General features: G+C 38.2%; 1 protein-coding gene across 1 annotated transcript in view; it reads right to left on the bottom strand.

Moving 5' to 3' along the window:
• Window positions 1-1,054: 1,054 nt before the first annotated feature.
• The window catches only part of PPP1R13B (protein phosphatase 1, regulatory subunit 13B), a 41,755-nt gene continuing 22,999 nt past the window's right edge, over window positions 1,055-19,810 (bottom strand). Inside the window, exons 4-16 of the mRNA XM_010019229.1 lie at window positions 18,616-18,717; window positions 17,404-17,578; window positions 16,816-17,012; window positions 14,882-15,022; window positions 13,860-14,040; window positions 9,142-9,311; window positions 7,813-8,314; window positions 6,491-7,269; window positions 4,767-4,904; window positions 4,554-4,687; window positions 3,692-3,858; window positions 2,484-2,683; window positions 1,055-1,844 (exon numbers count right to left, since the gene is read on the bottom strand). Coding sequence (XP_010017531.1) covers window positions 1,803-1,844; window positions 2,484-2,683; window positions 3,692-3,858; window positions 4,554-4,687; window positions 4,767-4,904; window positions 6,491-7,269; window positions 7,813-8,314; window positions 9,142-9,311; window positions 13,860-14,040; window positions 14,882-15,022; window positions 16,816-17,012; window positions 17,404-17,578; window positions 18,616-18,717 — 2,928 coding nt within the window. The 3' untranslated portion in view covers window positions 1,055-1,802. The remainder of the gene's footprint in view (window positions 1,845-2,483; window positions 2,684-3,691; window positions 3,859-4,553; window positions 4,688-4,766; window positions 4,905-6,490; window positions 7,270-7,812; window positions 8,315-9,141; window positions 9,312-13,859; window positions 14,041-14,881; window positions 15,023-16,815; window positions 17,013-17,403; window positions 17,579-18,615; window positions 18,718-19,810) is intronic.

The raw sequence follows: 19,810 nt of genomic DNA, 5'->3' as shown, positions 1-19,810 counted from the left end.
GCCAAGTGAGTTTTTGCCCTCGGTCTTCCCTCGCTGGGAAGAACTGAGTAAACCAGCGCAGGAGGCTGAGCTGTCAGCTTGTGTGTAAAGGAGCCCTGAGAGCTCCTCTAGGTAAGTATTAATTTGTCACAGCTGGAATACTGGAGAACTTGTGTAAAAAAACTGTTTGGGAACATGCTGTCTGTGCAGCTGCTGAAGGAAGCGGTGAGGAAGTTGGAGGTGACAGGTAGAACACAACAAGCTCAAATTGCTCTTTTTATGGAGACTCTGAGCAAAGGCATGTCTGTCTGCTGTTGTACTGTATAAAAATACTGGAGAATGCAGCCATGCCTTAGCAGGACTTTATTGTGCACATTTACATGTTCTCTGAATTAGTGTATCATAGGCTCTTGAAATCATCACATTCATGTAGCAAATTCTTCAACAATAATACCCTTTCACTTTTCACCACAATATATACAGTTAATGCTAACCTGTGGTAAAAGCAAGTTACAGCACTGCAGGAATGGATATATAAATTATACACAGAACTTGTACATGAAGAATTAATCAAATTGCATACTGGTAAATGGGAGAAAATTACAAGAAATATGGCTAAAACTCATAATGGGAAATTCAAAATAGACTTTCGATGTAGAAAATCATGTACAATTAAAATGCCAGTGAAGTGCCTTTTTTTTTTTTTTTTTTTTGCTTGAAACTCCCATGTAGTGGAATAGGTTATTGCATAACTTGCCTTGACAACAGCTGGAGGCTGCCAAGAACCACAGAAAAATAAGCTAGTGCCTTTCTTAAATCCTCCTCTAAACCTTGTTTCTTTCTTCTCCTTGACTTTGCATCTACACAACCCTCTTCCTACTTCTATCCAGTCCTTCATATTTTGGTCTAGACTGACTCGGGCAGACTTCAGCTCACACACTATAACCCTTACCGGACTCTTACCCTTTTCAACTATTGCACTTCCATCCATGCAGACGTACAAATCCCTTAACTGCTGCACATTTGGTACTGACTGCTTTGTCCAGGGCAGACAGGTGCCCGTGGCTGGCAGACAAACCTTTACATTAGTAGAGATAACACTGGTGCTGTAAGCTGAATAAGAAGAAAATAAAACACCATGTGAAATAGCGTGTAGGGGATTTGAGAAGTGTACAAATACTGTTGTTTTGTTAGTTCTCTAGCTTGATTCTAAATGCAAATAATACTAGGTGCTAGGCTAGTTAAAGCTTTTGTTGGGGTTGTCCAGACTAGGATGTAAGCGTGTAGCATGTTACCGCTTAATCCTAGCCTTTATTTAGCTTTGGTGACTACTTAAATTATGCATGTAATAGGTGAAGATCTTGTGTCCTAGAACCCAAGAGTTGATCGATAACAAGAACTCAACATTCACTGGTATTGAACAAAACATCCAAAATCCTGATGTGGGACAGTTGCTGTGGGGTTGGAGCAAACTGGACAGTGTATCTGCACCCCACAAGTGACACCTCTGAACATTGAACACAAGAAAGCTCCAACCACAGAACTTTGAACTTAAAACACCGCTTCAGACGATAGTGGTGCAACACTGTAAGTAGTGGAGGTATCGGTCTCCTCAGCAGTGGTGGGTCCTGTAAAAATGATCCTCATTTACAAACTGCAGATCTTGAAAATTGTGGATGCTGTCCATTTAACAAGAGAAAGCACCATTAAAACTAAGTATCATAGTTTTATTTCTCTGTGTGAAATGATCAAAAGTGATGGCTCCAGTGTATGTTTTAAGTTTCCAGTTACCAGCATGGTATTGCACTGTCGTACAACTCAGTTCAAGCAAGGGTTCGCTGTCTAGGCTTTATTCGTGGATATAACTGTAAAAAACAATAAAAATATTAGGCTTTGTGTGATTGACACCAAGTCAGATATAAATTAATTCAATTATAACCAAGAGGTACTTGTTAACAAGAACTGAATGATGGAGTGTTTGGTGGGGGTGACGTTTTTGTGAGCTACAGCATGTTCTTGGGTAACTTCTGAAAAAGTAAACCAGAAGCAGCAGGAGGCTGAGGGCTGAGTTACTCCTGCCAGCAGCTGCTCTAGAAATGACTTGGTTCATTTAACTCAAGATCCCAGCATGGACCAAAAGATGCTCTCACACAAGTATGAAAACTCCCTGCTGAGCCCTAGGGAGAGCTCATTTCCCGCTCTGTAATCTTGTCTTATGCTCTGTTTTTTAGCCGAGGGGCAAAATAACTTTATGGAAGTATAAGCTCTATTAACTCTACTAACTTGCCAAGTAAAACCCAGCACTGATCTGGCCATAGCCTGTCCTTTTTGTTCACAATGACACAGAGGCAAGAGAGGATAAGGATAATCATCTGCTTTGCATTGTATCCTAGCAGTGTATCTGGATGATGTACAGAGGGATCCTGACCAAAGATCATTCTTGTGTTTCCACTTCATAAGGTAGAAAGAAATAGAAGGGAGAAGGTAACTGAAAAAGAACTCACCCCAAGAAGGTTTTTAGGCACGTAGCCTTCTTTATCATTGAGGCGGGCCCACCACCACTCCGTTTCATTGTCATCCTTGCGTCTTAGAATAGTAATGGCATCACCCTCGTGGAATGACAACTCGTCGTTATTCTGGGCTTCGTAATCCCACAGAGCGTACACCACTCCTTTGTTCATCACTCCCAGCTTCTCTTGCACTCCTGTTAACAACAAAGCACTCTAGATGGTGAAAGATCCTGGGTTTCCCTCCAAAATATTTCACATGGACACTGTGGCCCAAATATAAAAGTCTCTTTTATCAATAAAAGATTTCATGAACAATTTTCAGCACATGATGAAATGGTTCCAGAAGTTTAGGTGCATGATAAAACCAAATTTTGCGGAGTAGTGAAAACCAATTTAGAGTGTGAGTTTTTCTACATGTAATAGAAACTTTACAATCTTGTATTCAAATGAGGATAAAAATAGCTCTACAAAGTTTTGAGCAGAGCAGTTTTAGAGAACTGCTGTGTATTTCTCACAGGCCTGCTCTCTACAGCAGGTATTACACAGTAATGCTTGAAGCTCTTGGAAATCTGCACCATGTCAGCTATACAGAACCCTAATGGAGCCTATAGCCTCTGATGGGAATGAAAAATTTGCCTGCTCCATCAAGGTACTTTTCTCGCAAAACCGAACTCGGTAACTAACTACATTCTGTCAGTCGGTTATTCATCAAGTATACGTTCTTCTTCATGTGATCTGCAAGGAATTTGTGCACCTGGTAGTTGGAGTATCTCTGTCAGGATACTTGGCAACCTGCTGTTAGTGTCAAAACCTTCCCAGGGAAACATTTTGTTGAAATTAGGCCAAATTTAATGTTAAAAATTGGTAACATTAGAAGGAGCCTGTGACATAACTCAAAGAACAGAAGCCCTGTGAGCAGCATGGTTTGGAAGGGACCTTAAAGATCATCCACTTCCAACCCCCTGCCATGGGCAGGGACACCTTCCACTAGACCAGGTTGCTCAAAGCCCCATCCAACCTGGCCTTGAACACTTCCAAGAACAGGGCATAATACCCTGGTTTTATCATTTGGAAAGAGCAGAAGGTGATGGACAGTATTGTCTACTCTTGAGGCCTAAGCAGATGTTTCATGCAAATCAGAGACAAAGAGGGATGAATTTTAGAAAAGCTGAAGAGGTTTGTAAAGTAGTGTCCCAGCTTACCGTACAAGAACTGGGAACATTGAATATAACCTTCTTCCATCTCTTCACACTTGTCTGCAGCAGTTTCTATATCACTTATAGTTGAAGCAAAAATAGCTGCCCCAGATTCAACCAGTAGTTTACAGAGATGAACGCTATTGCAAGAAGCAGCACAATGCAAGGGTGTCCTGAAATAAAGCAGAAATGTACACAGGAAAAAATAAACTTCCCTGAATCCTAATTATTTTGTCTTGCTATACAGAGTTTAGCCTGTGAATTTTTAAAGGAAATTGTTCCTTATGCTTACAGATTATGTATGCATTATCCAAAACCTGTGAAGCAACTGGAGTGGATCCCAGGATTTACCTGACTCTAGTAAAGCCAAACAGATGTTAGCAAAAAAGTCTATTTTCATTGCTTACGGAGCTGCTGGGTGCAAAAGACTATTTTCCAGTGTGAGGAAATTTGAAAGATAAACAGGTCAGCACAGCAAGGTTTTGCATTCCTCCAAATTCTCCAGAAGCACTACATCTACCTGCAAGGCTACGTTCTTCAGCAGTACCACGATCTGTGGTGGGTTATACAAAGATGAGACTTAACTTTTGTCCTTTCTTATTTACAGTTTAATTATTGCAGCATCTGAACATAAATGCAAATGCACCACAAATTAAAAACAAAACATAGTATAAGTTATGATTTGAGTGTGCTTACACAGGAGTTGGACATAGAGAAACCCTGCATTTGAGTTTGCCACCACCTAGAGACTAGAACGTGCTCATTTGCTGGGGGTTAAGGGGAAGGAAATTGTTTCCAAATAGGCCTCAACTGAACTCTGAATGTGCACCAAAATGGTGTCTCTCCCAGATGCCAAGTCGAAACTTACCATCCATCGCTGTCTGCTGCATTTACATTTACACCAAAATCAAGCAGGAACTTCACAATGTGGTGATGACCAGCACACACTGCGTTATGCAAAGGTGTAATTCCTTCATCATTTGGTTTACTGGGATCATCAACCTATTAAAACCATAAAATAGTTCAGCACTTGTTTTCCTCAAAAAATGCTTTAGGAGGTTGCCATTGTTTAGCAGCTCACCTCGTATATGATTCGTTGTACAAGATCAAATTCTCCTTCCAAAGAGGCATCCAGGAGGAGGGCCAGTGGATTGAACTTCACTCTCAAACCATGGCCTGTTCTTTCCGAGTTTGGTTTCTTCAAGTTGGTACGTTTTGTCTGAGCAGAGGTGAAGGTTGGAAGGTAAAATTTCAGTTTGCACAAGTCTAACAGATTATTTAATTACTTTTTTAAACTAGATGAAGAATCCCATCCTCCTTAACTGTTTCTATTATAAAGTCTCTAAATAAAAGGCTTGATATCTTACTACATCTTACTCAATTAGAAAATGAAAAAGCGTGCCAATATAATTTAGAAGCTTCTAATTAAAAGTATTGAGTACAAGGCCTGAGGTACTTGTGTCAGTGGGTTTTAAGCACCACTACCTTAACTGTATCTAATAAAAGCTGAATATGTTTCTGGTGGATTGTCTGAGACACTGTCAACACTTGTAACACTTTTGCTTAGATTAGAAATCATGACACAGTGAAGCCCGAGTATCAGTCTCTACTCAAAGGAATCCTTGCCTCGAATCAGCAGAAGTATCTGCTGCAGGTTGGTGCTGACAAGTTGTGAGTTTTGCTATGGGAAAGAGAAGTACAGAACATGAAGCTGTTTTATGTGACATTCTGACTGGCGTTACCAGAAGATGCATTCGCAAGATCTGAAACCCATTTAAATGGTTTGAAAATATTCTGAATCATTCACATGTGTCCTTGCCACTTTCCAGGGGGAAAGAAGAAAAAGTCTATTATTAATTACAGCTTTTATAGAATGCTTTTAGTCTCTAGCACTCTAAGATCCATTTTCATTCATGCTCCTATTTAGGATGGCTATTTCAGTTTGGATAATAAGCTTCTCTCAGTGTTAACAGTAATCTGTTGCTAGCATATTCTATTCTCCTAGAAGCATCCTGGCCCACTTGTGGCCATGGGAAATGCACATGAGTCTCCATTCATGCCACACTCATTGTCAGAGGATTGCAAGGTCCCTGCCTGAGTCAAGAAGTAGAGATGCCCTTTGAAACTAACGTTAAAGTGAGTCATAGCAACGACTAAGAACAAAATACAGTTTTCTCCCCATTTTCAATTCTCCCTATGTTGTAGATTTTGGTAATGACAAGTATTGAAAAGATTTTGGCACAGCTGGAGAAGGAACATTGAAAGCAATTCAAATTATGCAACCAGCCCACTAGAAAAACATTTCTGCTAAAACGAGTCAGCTGTGGTGGTGGTTGCATTAGCCCCTGGTCTCACATCCCTCTGCTCGGAGGGGAAAAGGAGTGCACTGCTCCCAGAACAGTTATTTCAGCTTGTCTGCAAAGCAAAACGCTTCTCACTGCCATGGCTTATCCTTAAGTTTCATATAAATGGTTCTCTGTAGGCCCAGGGAAATTAAAATAGTATTTTGAATGGAATCTCAGATTCCAGAATTAGTTCTAAACCAAGAGTATATCCCTCCCAGAAGTTCCACAACCTAAAGTACATACGCAACCTCTTGTTGCCTGTATGCATATATTCCATATTAAATGGCTGTGGTAGTAAAGCAACTAATCCATCATAATTCTCCTTGGAGCCCCCCTGGTTTTCTTTTCTTTTAGTATCATGAAAATTGAAGTGCAAACATACCATTTGGCATAACTTACCATCTTTCAGTTATGCTTAAACACACACCTAATTTTATTCTCCACAAAATTGTCCTTTTGCTTGGTTACTTACTGGAGGAAGCGGAGGAGGAGGAGCAGGAGGCAAAGGAGCTTCATCTTCTACTGGAGAACTGACCTCTGGTGTGGGACTAGGTGACTGTTCAGTAGAAGGAACTATAGCAAGATTGTTGTTGTTATCTTCAGTTGTCTCAGGTGTTTGATTTGTGGTTTCAGTACTTATCAGTTCCTCAGTAGCAGGAGAAGGTAACTCGTTATCATTGGCATCTGATGAAGGGGGTGGCTCATCAGGAAGAGGAACTGTAGGTTGCACGGAAATAGGTTCTTCAATATTGCCATTGGTACCAGCGTTACCATTATCAACATCAGCTAAGATGCCTATGAAGTCCTGTGGGTTGCTTGGCTGATAAAAAGGAGCACTTTCTATTCCTCCAGCAAGAGTATTAAAGCGCTGATACAATAATTTTTGTATATTTGGTCCACTTGGGCCTTCTGGTTCAGTGATAGAACTACGTTTCTTTAATGGCCTTGGAGCATTGGCCAGTTTTCTTCTCAGAGCTTCAAGGTCAGCATCACTTTGATACCGTAGGGGTGAATGCACAATAGGTGTGAGCTTAGTAGGACTGAGAGGACGGGGAATGTTTTCCACATTGCTGTTTTCACTGGGTGGTGGAGGGTTTTCCACCTCTTGATCTTTTTCAGACACCTCAGTCTGAGGCTGAGACTGCGGCTGTGAGGAAGTCTGGGTGGGCAAAGAACCATGAAGGAATGGCAAGGGCGAGGGAGAAGTCGAGCCAGATTGCAATACAGGTTTTCCATAAACTGCAGAAAAGAAAGATGGAAAACAGTGAAGAACCACTCTCAAATTAAAGTATTTGCAAATAAACTGTGTATTGTCTCTGCTGCTGCCTGTTTAATGCTAGCACAGAAAATTAAAAAATCAAATTAATTATACTGGAACCTATCAAAACAGAAATACACACTTACCTGTTGATGATGCTTCTTACAATTACAATCTACAAGTAGCACCTGGAATGTTTTTCCTCTTCCATAAGGAAACAGTGAAAGGAAGAAAACTCTTCTCTAGACACTGTTTTTTCAACTTGTTTCTGAAGGTACTGGTAAAGTATCCAGGCTGTATTGTTCTAACTGCATCTTGCTTTAAATGAGATGTAACTAAATGTATATATATCACCCCCAAAAAATACGGCATAATTTTTCTGCCATGCTGCAAACACAGAAGTATCTTTCCTCTTCTCGTAGATTTAGTCATGTTTTTCAAACTGATACGGAAAGCAAACTAAGCCCAGTAAGCAGACCTTAACAGTCTATTTCAAAGGAAAACCAAAGGAAAATACATTTTACCTGCTTTTACGGACTTATTTAAGGTATTGTATACAGCTTGTTGATAATTCTTTGGTGGTGTTGCTTGCTGAAGATACATTGAGTAGATGGAACTGGAGTTCACTGTCTGTGGCCCTTTCCTAGGAGACTGCGGTCGTGATCCTTTATCAGCCAGAAAAGGTCTGATTGCGACAGTTAAGGGGAGTTCTGGCCTGCCATCTCCTCCTGGAAACAAGGGGGGACCAGCAGGTTGATACGTAGGGCTGGGAGGTACAGAAATTCTCTGCTGAATCTGTTGTGAAGAACTGGGCTGATGGACGTTGCTTGGCGGTGGAAGTGGAACAGGTCTTTGCCGATTTGTTATACTGGTGCCAGGTCTGGGCAGGCTGCCATCCTTCCGTCTTTCTAGAGAATTTGTAGAACCTGTTCCTAAGGGAACTGGACTTGGATAGGTCCCATAGTTTTGAGGCAACTGCTTGCTTACACCAGGTACTGCTGGTGGCACCTTCCCCAGGTCAAGACCCTGTGTAAGAACATGAAATAGAATGTAACATTTAACTAAATAAAATAATTGTGAGCAAGAACATTCCTCATTCTACAAAACATACTAATAACCTTGTGTGACAGCAAGGGAGTCGATTTAAACAACTTGTGTTACTTCATCAGTAGGTATGATTTTACCTGAATTTACCACACAAGCTCATCATGTATCAGACAAAGGCCAGGCCTCTTCAGCTATTAATATGAATCCAGAACTATTTACATACTTTCAAAACCTGAGTAACTTGTTTTAGGTTCTTCATATCTAGTTGATAACATATTTTATAATATATAGTGTGATAACAGAGTTTACCAAAAGTATTTAAAGACCAGATCCTTATTCTTTAAAGATTACAGCCTTAAGGAATTCATAAAGTACTAGAACAACAGCGCAGACAGATGCCACCAGTGGACTCACTCGAGGATGGATTTAATGACTTCTTTTATGAGGTTTTTGTAAGAAAAAGAGCACATTGAAAGAGCGATAATCTACATCAAGGAGAAAAGAGTAATGAAGATCCAAATTAGAGAAATATGAAGATGGGTGAGATGATTAGGAGAAGCAAAAGGAGAGAAAAGGGGAGACCAGGTATGTATGTAAAAGAATAGGAAGAAATATGAACTACTGAAGTCGGGGGTGGGGGGGAAGGTAATGTGATAAGAACAGAAAAAAACAGGAGGAATACTGTAAAGGTAAATATCAGCAGGGAAACCGAATGTGTACATAACTGAAGCGGGTTCAGCTATGGAAGCTAAAGGTTCATAATTTCAGCAAAACATATCTACAAATATATCAGAGATGAAACCCACCAGCTTATCAGTACTTCCTAGTACTGAAGTTGGCAAGGGCTGGCTGGATATAGTTCCTTGTTTTAAAGCAGTATCCATGCTCGATTCTTTCCAGTCTGTGCTGGAGATCTGCGGTGGTTTTACCACAGGGGCTGAGTTCTGCTTAAGTAGTGGCCAGTTTCCATCATTAGCTTGAAAAAAGACAAAAAGAATGTATTTAAGATAATCCACACCATCACTGTAAACAAGCAAAATAACATGTGAAAAGGAACAGCTTTGATTACAACAGGATTAATTTGATTCCAGAAATGAGATAAATCACTCATGTTTGATTCAGAAATTGATACTGAGAGCAATCACTGTATGTAATGTGCTGTTCTTCACCCTCTGACATTCAAATTGCATTGAAAAAAAGATGGTTAAAAATTTTGTTTGAGCGTTGCATATTCTGCTATTAGAAGGCAAACAGATTCGGAACAAAAATCCTTATAGAAACACTTCATCAAGGTATTTCTTTTGGTATTATACAGAGACACTGCCAAAAATTATGTTAAATGTTAAGTCTATGTAAGGTCTGGGTGCACTTACTCCAAATTTAAACTACGGTTACTCAATTAATTCACTCATAAGAGGATGTAAAAACTCCTTTCAACAATGGGGTGGAACAAAAGCTTATATTCCTTTGCTGGAAGCAGCCGTTAACTTACCTTTTGTCTTTCCTCAACATACTCACCTGATTAGAACTACCCAAGAGACTTAATTTTAAAGAAATTAATAAAGTCAGCTGACAACTTCAACTCACTGTGTCAAGATACAAGTCACAGGCTTTTGTCTTCATCATGTACAAAACAATCATGCATAGCTGCACATAAACTGAGGCAACAAATCCGTAATAAGTCCTAGATGCATTGATGTGTTACTTTATTAACTGTGTGAGACTATTTGGTTTCTGTTCTCTAAGTAAGCAAGAGAGTTTAAACAGCCTGATAATTAGATCTGTTTTATACTAACTAAATAAACCCCTGTTTAGATCCTAAGACTTTCATTTGCCTTGAAAACATTAAACTTCAGGTTACTCTTACTCCAAGGAAACCAGAGATCGTTTCTCCTTCTTATTGCCTGGAATTATTTTAGTGGAGCACTTAGGATCAGTAAAGATGACATGTAACACGTAGCTATGCTAGGAGGTAACAACTAAAATGGCAGCGGTTTGCACATGTGGAGCTTCACTGAGATTTCTGGACCCCATAGTAAGAAACCATTGAATGAAAATAAGGTATTTGATGGCAACTTCCCATTTTATTTCACTTTTAAGCACCTAGAAAACAGAATCAGCAAAGCTATTTCCAGAATCCTTTCCCACCCTTTGTCGAATATAGCAGATAATCTAAAAATAAGCTGCATAGAAACATTCTCATTACAATGAATTTAACATCCCCACTCTACTTTCTATTCATGAAATGACCACCTGAAGATTTCTTGACGATTACCACCCAGTGTTTTCACTATGTGAGTGCAAATACACACTATTAGCTCATACATTTATTTATAGGCTAGTTAAAATCATTTTGCTTTAAAGTTCGCAAAAAATGAAGTATCTCTTGCATTTAAGCTACCATAGTAATTATTTTTTAATTATATGTGCAGGTGATCCTTTAATATTACACAAACTATACTGTATTAAACTTTCAAATTCAAATCAACTATGTTTGAATTCTGAGAGGTAATTACTTTGAAGTAGGAGTGTTTTTGTGGTTGGTTATTAAAAAAGGGTTAACACTTGCACATTTTTACACTGAGAATATAGTATATAGTCCAGAAATCACTTTTCACCCTTGCAAACTTCCAGGAAGTAATGAGGCCCAGCTTTAAGTACTGGCAACAGCCAAGAACTGGATATGTTGGGGTTTTTGTTTGTTACTGGCTTTAGTCATGTGGTTATCAAAAGCACGACCAAGGAAGCCGACTGCTAGACACTCTGACCCTAAATAAGGGCAATTTTTTCCAAGTATGCTCTGAATTAACGTTTAGTGTACAAAATACACAGGATGTTCCATGACTCCAGAAAGGTTATGATTCAGTAAAGCTTTTGAAGATCAATAAAAGGTGTTATAACTGATTCACGCTAAACATGAAAGCATATGTAGCCATAAGTTTAGCTATTAAGAAAGCACCTACAGTAACAACAGCAAAAGTCCCAAAGAATTTAATTCTCTTACCTGCAAACACAAGGCCACACTCTTCTGTTAGTTATACAAAAGCTTTTTGTAATCCTTGGAATTCCAAATATTAGCATGTTCACCCTCAAATTCTGAGGTAACAGACTAGAAGTAAATTCAGACTCTCCTCTCTCTAACCTCTCCGTTTTATTCTACTTACATAAACATCAGTATGTAACTGTTCCCACCTTCATGTCCTTCCTATTACAAGCTGGCAGACTCGCCAACTACCATGCATGTTTTATGAGTGCACCTCTCACATACTCCCACAAGCCAAGCTGAATCTCGTGCACTTAAGCTTCTGTTGCAATCTGCAACTGCAGCATATGGCACCAATGGGTGCCTGGGAGGTGCTAAGAGGAAGCAATCAAACAGCATCTGCTTCCTGCTATCTTTGGTTGGGCTGAGCAGGTCCCAGACAGTCTTGCCCATCTGATGGCAACACCCTTCCAACAAGCCCTCACTAGCTCCTGCTCTTAGCCACCCGACACCCATTTCAGTCAACTGGCTTTTTCTCCCCCAAATGTACCCTCTTGTCTGCTGCTTGTACAACTACCTAACACCCTCACCACCCCATTTTGCATCTACACAAGTAAGACAGTAACATGCAGACACAAAAGGTTTTGTGTGTTTTCTCCAACTTCACCTAAAAATTTTTGTAGGTCTGGATCCAGGACACTTAGTAAAGCAAACCAGGTATAGCTTCTTTGACCAATGGAAGTAAGCAAGATTCTTGCTGAGGACAGTGAGCCTTATCCCTATTCTGGGGCCAGAGCAACACTGAAACTCAAAGTTTCCCACAAAGTAACTCAAGCTAAACCTGTATGTAATACATCTATCTTATCTGAGATATACTAATACATGCTTTGGTGATTACCACAAAATTTTCTAATTACAATTAGAAAATTTCAAGGTTTTTAAATGAAGAAAACACATCCCTAGTAGATACTCCAGTGATGAATTTGCTGCAAATCTGTTTCCTTCAAAGATGAAAAGCAACTTCTCAACAATTTTACATTTCAACATGATTTTCTGCATGCCAGACCACAACACAAGTTCTAAAGGTGCTGTTTAATATGTATCTGTATGCAAGAGCTCAGATGACCATATTAAAACTTGGGTTCTTAGCTAGCCAGAGATCTTCTACGGACTCACAGTGCTGGGTGTCAAACAGAGTAGGTGCCAGGCGGATGACATTGTGAACAGCGGACTGAAGAGAAGTGGGAGGTGACAGAATAGGATCCACTATTATGTCTAAATCAGAAACCTTCCAGGTGTCTGGAGATTTTTTCACACACCCACAGTCTGTCTCTACCGGACACACCAAGGCAGATCCAGTTACACAGAAAAAGAAAGAAAAAAAAAAAGTGGTGGAAAAATTATAACAATGACAATGGAGAAATTAGAACAGGAACACTCAGATAATGAGAAATAAAAGCATGACAGTTGAAAAAAAAATCCTAATTTCTTTTCTACCTGGGAGCAGATAAGCTTCTCCTTACAAAAATCTATCTTATAGAGTAATAAACTCTAAGTCAGTCCCAAGGCAGAAAAATTACTTATGTAAAATCAAAAAAGTTATCATTCAGAGGTCTTGTAACTTCCTGAAGTAGTTCCTGAAGTGGGTATGTGTATCCACTGAGGTTGATATTTACAAAGCAGTGACTTATTTTTCATTGGCAAACTTAAAAGTTATGAACTGTCCTTCCTGTATGTGGAAGAGGAATCCACATGTCCGAAAACAAAACTGTCACTTCACAATTAAGTCATTCCTTAGGCTTACAACTTTTCCATAAGACCATAGTGATGGGGTTTGTACAGCCTTTGAATTAAACTAAAGGTTTTGTTAAATCACTAATAAAAATGGAAAAGGCTAGGGTTTGGGTTGGTTTGGTTTTTTACGTTTTGTTAGAACAGGTTCACTTCCTTACCTTGGGGTTTTTCTGGGGGGTATTTCTGTCATTCCTTCCTACAGAGAGGTTCAGATTTGCTTTCCTTCCACCTCTTCCTCCCCATCTGGAAGCATGCTGCAAGCATTTTGGTCTTTTCCCCCCCCTCTTTTCCTATTTAGTCTCCTTCTGGGAAGTATTATTATTTTTACTTGTTTACTAGCTTTGTTTTACTTGACAAAAAGCAATCTACTGTAAATAGTTGTTTATAATATAGCTTGCCACAAAAGTTGATTATTCATTAGTTTATTATTATATTCAAACACACAAACTAATTGAAAAGCTTATTAAGGACAGAACATAGGATCTGTGAAGGAACATGTGCTCCTTTTAGCTGTGTACCAGCTAGTAAAATTTCAAAGAAAGTCTCCTAAGAAAAATTAGTGGAAAAAAGCAAAACCACCTCATGTCAAATGACTAATGTCCAATTCACAGAACAGTATCAAGACATCTGAAACGCCTCCTCCCCTACAGGGATTATGCCAACACTTGGGCTCCCAAGATTACTCTTTTTCTGTATTACTCCTTTCCAAACCATGCGTATTAATAAGCATCACACTTAAGTACTTACCAGATTTTGATCTTCCATGTGTTGAGCTAGAAGCAATGGTGAGAGACTGTGGTTTAACTGGATCTACTGGTACAGCATAAGTGCCAGCACTTGGAACTTGGATGTAAGGTCCTACTGCTGCCACCCTTCCTGAAGCACTCAGGGACGACTGGGGTGAGGAAGTGCCATTAATACGATTCAACTAAAAAGAACCAGACAAATTGAAATGTGAACTTCCATTTACTTTAGGCATTTGTGCATGAATAGGAGGTCTAAATTTAATTATCTAGAATCATGCACTAAAGCCAAGACACCTTAATAATTAAGTTACCATACTCCATGCTTCTACAAAAAAAAAGTACAAATTAAATTCCTTAAAATCAACACCTCAAAAATTTCCAGCCACAGCAAATACATTTCTTGTAGAAATCTCTATCTGTGTAAAGTCTCTTTCACTGTGCCTTTCTTAGGCAAATGGACAAAAATGAGTTCTTAAATGTTCAAATATGTATGTTTGGTTGGTTTTTTTAAAAGCAATACCTCCAGCTAGGAATATGTATGGAAATCCAGAACTGATCTCTCTGATTCTTAGATAAATGGTCTACAGTGCAATTGATTTCTTATCAAAGTTCCAGATAGCTATCAAGACTAACTTTATCAGACCACTTAGATATTTCTCAGTTTTCCATATTGGAAGATCAATATTTTATAAAAAGCAAACTGTTACACTTTCATGCTTTGAAACACAGCCCATAATCACACTTGCCTTCCTAGAAATATAAACTACTAGAATTTTTAATATACTATCGTCTGTGCCATGAGGAAAAATAAAAAGGAAACACACTCTATTGGTTTTCTGATATTTATAGAAAACATTAAAATACTTCTAAGAAGAAGCCTATTACTTTTAAAATAGGTTCTTTCATGTAATTGTGTTACGCAGCTGGAAAAAGTGAAGTATGTAGTTTTTATAGGATTTTGATAAACTAAAGTGTGGCCCTTTTAACAGTTTATCTTACAGGAATGTTTTCTTTTTGACGTGCCTCAACTTTTTTCTTGTATAGTCGTTCACGCAGCTCATTGATTCGCTTGTCCATCATAGCCACCTCCATATTGCGTTTGTTTAAGAGTTCTTTTTGCTGCTGAAGCTTGGAGTTCTGCTCCTGGTTAAGCCTGTTACGAATCTTTAAAAAAATAATAAAAATAGAAAGAATGGAAGAAAGAAAGAAAAAAGCACTTGTTACGACAGTTCCTTCATTCTGTGACTTCATTCTGTCTGTTGTCAAGTTGGGTTTTAATAGAGTGTTAAAAAAAACAAAGTAACTTGGTTCAGCAACTTGTTCTGGCATCTCTAATGTTATGCTTCCACACGGCCTGTCAAATTAGCATTTGCAAACATGAACAACCCTTAAAAGAAAACAGCAAAAGAATGTCCTAATAAACTAGTGGATACCTATTAAATACATGTAGGCTGCAACCCATTTATAGCAAATGGATTGAAGAAATAGGTATAGAGACATTTCAGAACTGAACTTCACTGTGAAAAACTAAACCATAGAAAATGTTTGTTAAAAGTCATGTTTAACCAAGACAGTTTGATCATCATGAAAACTCAGTGATATAAAACTTGTAACAAAAATTATGTTATTGATTCAGTTTCCAGTTCCACATGAAACTTCTTGATGTCAGGTTAACTGAACTGCTAGTGCAGGGACTGGGCACAGATTTTCCTCTCTACACTGGGATTAAACCAAAACCTTCACAGTAGGTTTCCAGCACATTAGGGGATGGATTACCTTTATGGTTTAAATCAACCGTGACAGTCTTTATAATTATTTCTCTTGCTTTCCCACTGGCATTTTTTCATACCTTCAATAACTTTGACAGTGTTGTCACAGTGTTCCAATTTTCATGGTAATGTTACATGCAAAAAACACCTGAGGCAAATTTAAGTCTTGACAAATGTGTATGGGATCACTGTGAAGCACAAAAGAAATCTTAATCTATTGAGCATCTTCGCACCTCAAAATACTGCCAAGGCATATATGCCTCGTATAAATGGGAAAAAAGGAAAAAGAGGAGAAAAAGGACTCATTCCTACTTAATGAAAACACATGATGGATTAATTTGTGTGTTGTACTTGCTCATATAAGAACTGGTTGAGACTGATTTTGAAATAGTAAATATATTTGAGCTGTTGCCTTGATCGCAGTAAAGTACATGAGTAAATAAAAAAAGCCCTCAAATCCTGACACACTGGCACATAACTTTTAAACATAAAAGCTGGACAAATTTTCAATGTAAATTGAATATTTAATTACTCATGTGAGAACTGTATTTCAGATTTAACAATCTTCTTGGAGGAAGATATACACTAGTGATACAGGGAATGCTGTGTGAATATACTGCAACCACAGCACACTATACAGGGCAGTGAACATAATGCAGCTTTTATTTTTGATGATTCTGTTAAAATGTGTTATTTAAGTCTTACGTATTTTCTTTATTTACACTAGACATTCTAGCTGTATTTTCACAATGTAGTTTAAATTTACTTTTTTTCACAGGCCAGTCATGTCTCCAAGTTAAGATGCCATCTAAGTGAGCTTGCTACAGCCAGTTCTTTCGAAACATAGAAAAATACCTCTTTTTTTTAATTTATCAAGAGATTAAAAGAAATAGTAGATTATGTCAACATTCAGTATGTCAGTATTAGGGGCTGAGAAATGCCCTTCAGAACACTTGTGCACTTTGTATCATTATGTGTATGACCAACAATAAAAATAGTTTCTAAAGCTAATGAGATTCTGTTTTAAAGAGGGTTATATGGTAACTACAACCTCACACACACATTGACAGCATTCCAATACACCCGTTTTATGAGAAGTTGCAGAACCAAATGTCTACCCATAAGCATAGCAACACAACTTCTTAAAATCTACACCTATCATTCAAATAGCATCTTTTCATTACTTACTTGTAGCTCTTGATACAACTTTTTCAATTCTACTGCTGCAGGTCCCGTCATTTGTCCATTGTAAGACTGAAACCCATTAAGTTTCCCTTTCCTTAAATCCTCCAGTTGCTGAGTAAGCTGATCCACTTTTAACACTGCAGCCTGTAGCTCCTGCTGCTTTTCCTGGAACATGGCACTTATATGCTCAATTTCAGTTGCTAAAATTAACAAGATAAAAAAACCAAAAAACAACTAAGTAAAGCAGAAGTTGTTAATTTTTTAATTCTAAAGGTACTGATAAATACAACACACCAGTTTTAAATCTAGTACATACGTACTCATATAAAACATTTGTGCTGGGAATTTGCTAAGAGTCATAGTATTTCCTAATATTAATACACTTATTCTGACTTTATGCCTGACTAAAGAAAACGTAAGTTACAACATACACAAATTTAACAGAAACACAGCACCCCCCTAAGACAAAAAACGCCCATTCTATTTGAAATCATGTTTCAATGGTACAATGACTAGCAATACAGCATTATTTGCTAGTCATGCAGTAAACACTAAATTCAACCAAGTAATTTCTTTAAAAATTCCACATACACAGATTGCCATTCATGATCTTGCTGTAGTCCACTTGTCCTCTCATGGCACGGATTTTTTTCAGCTTTGTCTCCTGGGTTTCAACACGTTCTTTAAGTTTCTGAAGCTTTTCACTCTCAGAAACAGACTGCTGCTGACGACGTTCCTGCTGCTTCAGATAACGCAAACGTTGTTCCTGATAAAATGAGGTTTGAGACAAGAGGTACCTGTTACCCATTGATTTAAAAAGAAATTAACTTGAAAAAAAAAAACACCACTATGATCAGTGGGGTTTTGTATTCCCAGAAATCAGAAAAGCTTGCAGTTAAAAATGTAGTTAAAAAGTTAAAAGATATATCAGTCCACCTAGAAAAATGCTCTACATTAAAACTGTTTTAGAGCAGAGATTCAAGATTTTTTTAGACCAAATTTACATATATGTGCAAATACAACCCTTGCCTGAACTCTCATTAAAACGCATGTGAAGCTTCCTCTGGCATTTGTTTGCTGACGCTATTAACTCCTCTCCTGGTGTTGTAAAATAAACTTCCAATGATGTTATCCAGCTTCCCACAGATGACAAAATAGGTCCAACACACCATTTTAAACAAGCTGACCTACTCTAAGGTCATGTTCCAGTTCTAAATAACAGTCCTTCTGCTGGGCACACAAGGAAAATTTTTCTTTTTCTATATTATTGCCATCAAGAAAGAACTACAGAATTGATAGGTTGATTCCTAGGTACTCCAAGCATCCAATGCCTACTGTATATTGTAACACTCACAACAATGTCAGAAACATTAAACCCACTCCTCACTCTGAAAACACACTTTGATTCTTACATCTCAAAGACTCTGGAAATGTAATACCTGAATATATACGATGTGGGCACATTCTCATCTCACAGCACTGTTACTATAGTGGAGGTCATACTAAAGATGAGCATAAAGTCAAGCCTGATCTATAACAGGTCATGAAGTGAGCCTCAGAAAACAGACAAATAAAAACTCTTAATGCTTTTTTCTAAAGACACATAACTTGGCTTGACATAGGTTGTTATAGTATCATTTACACTGAAATGTTGTGTATTGCCTGATTAACATGGTAAAACAATGGATTCAAGCTTTCTTGAGCTTGTCTAGAATGGATTAATGTGTTTTTACAAATCCATGGAAATTACACTTGCATATGTTTAAGGAAATTTATATTTATTACAATCTGTATAATTATTACCTTAGCAACCAGCATTTGCTGTTGATTTTCAATCTGCTGCTGTTGTCGGGCAGCCATATCTTGAAGTTCAGAAAGAGTGAGCTCAACACGTGGATTTCCAACCTGCAGAACACAAAATGTTACATTGATGTGCTGATGTATAGTAAGTGTTCTGATGATAGAAGCTAAATCCCCACTCCTCAGAGCCTAAAGGCTAAAGTGTCCTCTGCAGTCCTCAGACAGAACAATGATGAATGCCTATGAAAGAAGTAAGGAACCTCAGAGCAGAAATAAAGGACACAGACCATGCACATACCAAGAACAGAAAAAGCAGAAACTGGAAAAGCAGATAAAAGAGGAAAACATTAGGAGACTAAACAAGAGGAAAAAAAGCCCTTATACTATGTTTAACACTGTTCTGTTAAGATATTGGTACACAGCACTGGTTTGGCACATGTGGTAACACACACAGAAGTAGGTGTTTTAAGCAGTATTGGAATCAGAATCTTCTTTCCTTTCCTAACATTTTCAGTGTAACTGCCTTGGCAGCTCTAACTGGTGGCTAGCATTATTTACTTAGCGCAGGACAAGACCTCACAAGAACCTTTAGATAAAGGCTTAGGTAAAAGCTATGTCCATCACCAATCTTGCATCTGAAAATGGTGAAATTATCTGGCAGATTGGAGCATTCAAGGTCACAATCTGAGTGAAAGAAGTCTGTACAAAGTGAAGCAAAGTAAAGCAATCCCCTTTGGACAGGAAAGTGGCTATTACTGAGTGAACTCTAAATGAGAAGAAGAGATATTATCGGAGCTTTATCACCCTTTTTGCATTCCAAAACTAACAAAACATTTACAAAATTGGGGTAGAAAGGCAACTACTAAAAATTGTTTAAAATTTATATAATGCTGTGACAATGTGAGACCAAATATGTGGTTTTGAAAATTAATGCATTGTTTCAGTATATTCATAGTTCTGCCAACAAATAGAATTTAAATCTACATGTTAAATTACTTCAACCACAGTTTTCACTATACAATCACAAGAGAGTGCAGTGTAACAAGACAAATTCCAGAAGCTGACACTTGCCAAATACCTGCTCCGAAAACCGAAACCCACAATCTTAAAATTCCATGGTTTAACCACAACTTTAGAATTTGAACAGAAAGAAAATACCAGCCTTTGAAAAACTATGCTGGAAAGTGAGAAGTTCAAA

Source organism: Nestor notabilis, unplaced genomic scaffold (assembly GCF_000696875.1).
Source record: "Nestor notabilis isolate BGI_N333 unplaced genomic scaffold, ASM69687v1 scaffold23547, whole genome shotgun sequence".
Taxonomy (NCBI): Eukaryota; Metazoa; Chordata; class Aves; order Psittaciformes; family Psittacidae; genus Nestor; species Nestor notabilis.
The sequence above is the reverse complement of the archived record's forward strand: the minus strand, read 5'-3'. Positions and strand labels throughout refer to the sequence as shown.